Source organism: Perna viridis, chromosome 5, assembly GCF_037379345.1.
Source record: "Perna viridis isolate PV_CMFRI_1.1 ecotype Kerala chromosome 5, ASM3737934v1, whole genome shotgun sequence".
NCBI lineage: Eukaryota > Metazoa > Mollusca > Bivalvia > Mytilida > Mytilidae > Perna > Perna viridis.
Genome location: NC_142449.1, coordinates 11,505,205 through 11,512,240, shown reverse-complemented (window position 1 = coordinate 11,512,240; position 7,036 = coordinate 11,505,205). Strand labels below are relative to the sequence as shown.

At 30.9% G+C, this 7,036-nt stretch overlaps 1 protein-coding gene across 1 annotated transcript; it reads left to right on the top strand.

Moving 5' to 3' along the window:
* Positions 1–2,521: 2,521 nt before the first annotated feature.
* LOC148616026 (uncharacterized) lies at positions 2,522–6,773 on the top strand. Its single transcript, XM_088581566.1, has 3 exons — positions 2,522–2,927; positions 5,393–5,483; positions 5,837–6,773. The coding sequence occupies exons 1-3, from the start codon at positions 2,619–2,621 to the stop codon at positions 6,451–6,453; spliced, it is 1,017 nt and encodes a 338-aa protein (XP_088437692.1). The 5' UTR covers positions 2,522–2,618; the 3' UTR covers positions 6,454–6,773.
* Positions 6,774–7,036: the final 263 nt, after the last annotated feature.

The following is a 7,036-nucleotide window of genomic DNA, read 5'->3' as shown; positions in this document are numbered from 1 at the left end:
GGAGCATATTGTAGTGGCACAGTAATGCTCACAGAAACTAATAAATCATCACGAAAAGGAAATTCCCGTTTAAAAACACAATGATAAGAAGTCTTGGTTTTTAAACCTGCTATTGCCAATATCAATGTCGTCTCCTACAATCAGTTATATATAGTTCAATGATTAGAAAAGTAAATGAACATTTACTGTATCAATATTTATTCAGTTTCCTGTTTAAGCAATTAAAAGGCGCTATGTAAACTGAAATTAAAGGTAAACCGATATCTAGCTCATTTCAAAACATTTAGAGAAACTTTATGTTTTAATCAACTAGCTCTATACCAGTGAAATGTAAATAGAATATACTACTTTTAAAACATTTTTGTATACAACAAATTCTGTACAAATTATTAACTGTGTGTAGACATGTGGAAACATCAAATTTTGAATTTTTATTTTTTACTTAAAAAAAAGTCTTAATTATATATTTTAAAACACGGCGAATTGCATATATTTTGATTTATGATCTCTCTTATGATTTTTACTTGTACCGATAATAGTCTCTTTTTTATTGATTTTCCGATATTAAGCAGTAAAAATTCACTAATATACTTACAAGAAAAGAGAGAAATGGCTTTTGTACAAGCAACAACGAAAATAGAAATATGTGTGTTTGTGAAGGATAATAACAAAGTTACCAAACTAATAACTCCAATATGACAAGAATAGGTGTGGTGTATATGTCAAAGAAAGAAAAACCCCCACCGGGGTGAAAATGTCAGCTAAGTATAGTAATAAAAAAGGCCGTATTACAAATGGCAATATCAAGATAAAAACAGGAACGTTAGAAAACACTATAATGTCCCCAGTACAAGTAGTTTCGACGGAAATTGTGGGTTAAACCAGGTTCTATGATGTGCTTCAAAGATCCTAAGACCACAGCCATGGTAAAAAGTGACTAACACACGACCAACATTTCGTGCAAAACATAGGCTGCGTTTATTCAAAAATATAAAAAAAAACTAGTCCTAGTAGAATCAAATCGCTGATAAACCACGGGCTGGCCATTTATTCGTTATTTAAACCATCGCTATTGCTCTGGGTAAAACAATGCGACAAAAATGGCCAGCTCCTCGTAAAATAGTAGTAAGACGGATTTTCCGTGCTTTCATTCTGAATTCCATAGTTCTTGTGTTCTCTGTTGTGTATGTCTGTTTTTCATGTCTGGTCTTTGTCCCTGGATTGCATTATTTTGATTACCGCTATAACCTTGGTTCCCTTGATTACTCTCTCTATACCATCAGCGTCATAGAATTGCCGACGGGAAAAATTTGAATTATTATTTTATTTTATGTTATTTTTATTTAATTATTATTATTATTATTATGATTATTATTATTTCTGAGAAATGTGAAGAAGCCAATGATTTTTTTTTAAATCTAAAAAAATATTTTAAAATCGAGATAAACCTTATTTTGACATAGTTACTATAAAAGGAACAAAAAGAACATTAGAATGAAGGTTTCAACTTCAAGCTAATTTTTGTCTCATTTTAAAGCTGTAAAAGGATGGAATCTTTGGTTTTTTTTTTCATTTTTTCACCACCTTGCATCTTTCCCATGGTCTTGGTCTTTTTGTTAACTAAGAACAATGTGTTTGTTTTGGGTTTTTTGTTTGTTTGTTCGTTTGTTTGTTTGTTTGTTTGTTTGTTTGTTTTTTGTTTCGGTTTTTTGTTTTTTGTTTTGGTAATGATATGAATATTTTAATCCCTTCATACAAAAAAACATTTTGAAGAAATAAACAGTATTAATTTGAGAAATCTTTCGAAAACTCTTGCCGTTATCTAATTGCCATAGTAACCATATCAGGAATAAATTTCTCAAAATAGAAATATGTAGTTTGCATAGTTTTACCTGATATCATTTACCAGATATTTCATTATTTATGGTTTCCATGAAAACAGAACAATTGAAATAACCTTTAAACCAACACGCTGAAAATAGCTTTGTTAGTTACCATGGTAAAGGGGTTATTAAAATATTTTTTTCTAATTTCAAAATGACATGATGCCCCCCATACAGTAAAAATAAGCAACAATGGACATTTGAGATTTCCAATTCAGTAAGTATTCTCTGGTACTTTAATCAAGTTGTTCTTAAATCATATTGTGTTAAAACTTCGATTGATGGAAAAAGTTCGGAATACGGAATTCTATATTTGAATTGATTCAAGGTAAAATACCAAATAATATATCAAACACAAAATATGAGTTAAGAATATGTATGCTAGTATTTTCAAAATGTTTAGAATTGATTTGATAATGAGAATTTTAGTGAACAATTGCTTTCGATTTAAGTTGTCAAAACTAATAAATTGAGATATTATCTATGAATGACTCTACTAATGATGTTTGGCTATTATTTGTAACTATTTACTTACCATTATGGTTTTTATTGATGACGTCATGCTAATGAAATAACGGGATGCGCTAAAATGTACATTGTTGTCAACGGAAGCCCAGTTATTAAGTAAGCCAGTGATTTGCTTCATCAATGTGATATTGATTAGCATTTTCTAATATGTATCGTTTATAAATAGTTTGAGATTCATTCCTGGCTTTATATTAAGTTCGTGAAAACATGAATCTTCATTTACATTTCTACTTTGTTTATATCTTTGTTAGACAAGTTCATTGTCAGGTTTGTCGAAGTGGACTATTACGAGTGGAACCTGACAAAACTGATGTAAGACTGAATGGATCCGTGATCACTACTTTCTCTCAATATGGACCAAACCTATGTTTTGATGAATGTATCCGGAGACCTAGATGTCATTCATTTAACTACAATAAACAGAGCTATTCATGTGAGCTCAACAGCGAACCACTAAACTACGTATATCTAGCAGCACAAGGGTTTGATTTCGTGGATATATCGTCTCATAGAGAAGTAAGTACATTGTCTTTGTCCCCTTGTAGTGTATCTTAATAATTAAAAAAGAATCCCTAATGCTGTTCTTTGTTATTCTTAATTGTCTATTGTAAATTACATGTAGCAAATGACAAAATGTTTCAAATTTGCCGTGAAAACTTGTGTATGTTTCGTGTTGTCTGAATACAGGCAAATAATGGGGGATGGCTGGTGGCATAATTGATACGTCTGAGTGCTGTACGTCAGTCTGTTTGACAGGTTAAACGTTACAAAAAATTTAAGAGATAGGGTTCGTTTCTCGTAATCAATAAAATGTTAAATTGTATTATAAAAGTACAATATAAAAAACTAAATCCTCAAAAGGAATTAAATTTATGATCTTTAGATCACTTGGCTTGTAATTCATTCCACTGAAGTAGGGGTGTAAATGCAAAAGTTGATATCCATTTCTGAACAAGATTTAACCTTACCATGTAATACTTGTATATATATGCACAAATACCATGGGATTTTTTATTTCATTTGAGATACCTGTACCAAATAAGGACCATTAGTAATTTAGTATGAAAAATTATATGTTTCATATATGGTCCTAAAATTTGATAAATATATGACAAACATGTACTTTTCAGGTTTTCAAAACATGGATAACATATGTTGCCATTTTCCTGTGTCTAAGTCATGGAAATACCAGGCTTTAAGAGTCATTTCTTCTGAATTTCAAAATTTTGATTTTGATTCTGGCGTCATATTTCTTTGATAATGCATTTATAACTACATGAATTAAATAAAGCAAGTTGGCATATACCAGGGATAGATATTAATCGGAACTACTCCGCTACATAATCTCCTGTGTAACGTGAACGAATGGATTCATATACATACAGTTCGCAGACAAAAGCAAAACTAAAATACGTCTACTGTAATAGCAGATTCAAGTAAACGAATTTGAAAATACATTTGTCATGCTGCTAGAAAATGCTTCAAGTGTCTTGTCTTCTAGCCAAATGTCAACATAAAACGTATAACTTTCTGATATTTTAAAAATGGATGTTCTGACGTTCCATGGGGGAAATGGTTAGTTACACCCGGTAATATGGCCTAGTATCATCCGGATATATGTAAAGACACTTTCAAACCCGTAGAAATTCACGCGTGGCTTATTTGTGCTGTGTGCACTTTGTTCTGTGTCTTTTTTGCTTTTTTTTTTGTTTTTGTGTTTGTTTTTGTTTTTTGTTTTTGTTTTTTTAGGGGGCTGTGTTTTGTCGGTCCATTTCCCATTTCACTGATATTTGGTAATTACTTTGTTTCTCATCGTTTTATGTAGTTTATATTACATTCCATAAATGTCATACAAAATTAAGTTATTCCTCTAAAACGAATGTTTGGTTTGTTTGTGTTTGTTTGTTTTCTTCGTTTTTTGTCGTTTAGTTGTGTTTCCTTTTTGTTTCTTTTTGTTTGTTTTTTTTAAATAATGTTCCATCGATGCCAATTTTTTTTCACATTAGTAAATAAAAACGTTGAAATCAGAACAGATGCAAAAACAAAACTGCGTCCTCTTAGGGACCGGTCAAAATTTATCGCCACATAGGATCAGTGCAAATAGCAGTAAGACAGATACTTTTTTGATGTAATGTTTTTGTTGGAACACCACTATTTTACTGATAATATCCATAGGACATATCTTGTAGAACAAATACTTTGAACTAAATTTTGTATTAACTTTAAAAACAATAACTTAACAAGTTATATAACAAATATAGTCTACAACTTATAAATGCAGTAGAAAAATAGAACTAGCTTTATATCAATACGTCATTTGTATGGTCTTTAATACACTGTATGTGTTAATATAATAATTTCAAATAAAAACCTTATAAGAAAACCATGATAGGACACCAACTTTGTCTTACAAAGTTGACATAGCACATCATTTTTTTTTCAAGTCAGATAGCCATAAAGTTGCAACTTTTATTTAGCCTCTTAGATTTTTTTTTTTTGCTCCGGTCCTATGTGGCGATAAATTTTGACCGGTTAAATTTGAATTCAATTCCTTCTTGTGTAACCGCGATCTGACATTTTTAGCAAATTACGCAATTGAGTGGCAGAAAGAATTTCACTTAATTGCCGTAAAAAATTACAAACCGACATTTGTGCTGAAAACCTAGACGCATTTTTCTAGATAAGGATTAATATTTGAGTGATCAATTGGTTAGAGAGTTTACACTTGAAACTTGAAACAAATATCAGAGATTTATTTGCCCGCAAATGATTATTTGACATTGTAACACGTTTTCTCGGATGCATTTCAGCCTAGACAGAGTTTGTGTTATATTCAATATGACTGTTTTCTCTAACTTGCCTTTCCCAGACATTTTTACTTGGCACTTACAATGGACTTTTTCAGTTTTGGTTTTCACAGTATTTCAGCATGTTTAATTGTATTTTGACATTATATTATCTTGTTTATTTGCATCTTTCAGACATTTAGAGATCCATGTCCCGACCAAACTTGTCAAGATGGTGAAATCTGTGTGACTTTATACAATGAAAATACAACGTGCATTATCGATTGTGAGTTTTGATTTGTGAAAACTTCTTACTGGTACATGTAGTCTCTGATAAATGCCACTGACAAAATATAAAAATCCAATCCTTTAAATTGATTAAAACATAAATTAGTTTCAGTTACACAATTGCCTTTTACAATTCTTGTCGTTCATATAGCATTGTAAATTATCTTTAAAGTGTGCTGGGTTGTCTTTGAGAAAGGCGGGACAACTTTTCCTCAGACACAATTTTCCTAAGATGATTTTGTTGTACACTTGTTAATGTAAAATCTGGTAACAATAAAAAAACTGAGATAAGTATGTCTAAACCTTTGAATACGTTTCATTTAATATATATGCATTTTTTTTATTTCACAGCCGAGGATTCATACCAAACGGAACAAATGGCGATAACTGAGACAGGAACGACAATACCAACTATTCAGGAAACGACACATGAAACTACCGATGTTCCGACAACAACAGTAGTTATTACGACACAATTCGACGAACAGACAACAAATAAAGTTGTATCAGAATCCCAATCAACGGAACAAATAAGTACAATTGAGAATAGTTCGACCATGCTTACAGAAGCAAATGGCACTGTTTCTAAATTTGAAACTACCGATGTTCCGACAACAACAGTAGATATTACGACACAATTCGACGAATCGACAACAAATAAAGCTGTATCAGAATCCCAATCAACGGAACAAATAAGTACAATTGAGAATAGTTCGACCGTGCTTACAGAAACAAATGGCACTGTTTCTACATTCACAACAGCAGCTTATACCATTAAGACAACCAAAGATGATACCACTACCTTCACTCTGCCGCTTTCAACTTTTACTGATGTATCGTCCTCCACAAGTACAAATACAGAGAACAAAGCAAATGATGGAACAACTGAAGAGAGAACACAGCACTCAGATATGTCTACAACTCAAATGATGGAATCATCTTCGAGCAATACTACTGGACCTGACTAAATGAATCCATCATCTGACCTTTTACTTTGTAGTACTTTTTAAAGGAAATAGATATTAACATTGTTATATTACAATATAGATATACATTGGCTTATTTGTTATTTCGATGCCAGACATTACTTTTGTCTACAAGATTACATTAGTAATCCAAACCTGTGCATTATTCTTTCCGAATTCTCCAATCAAACTGTACGATATTTATATTTCTTTTTTTTGTATAAGTGAAGCATTTGGGTTTTTTTTATTTGTTTATTTGTTAGTTTGTTTGTTTTTTGTTTTGTTTTGTTTTGTTTTGTTTTTTGTTTTTTTGCTTTTTTTTGTTTTTTCGTTTTTTTTTGTTTTTTCGTTTTTTTTGTTTTTTTTTTTTTTTTTGCAACTACCTTTTTTATTGGTTGGTTCTCTTTATGCAAACCAGGCTATATTGTATAACCTTGCTTGGTACTATGGCGTCATTAACTTCGATTAAAAAAATCCAAACAAAATAGCGTTTTTGGTAATAAAATTAATATTTGATATTTGGACTGTCATCAATTAGACATTAAATCATAAGGAATGTTTGTAATTTTTGGAAAGATAATATTGA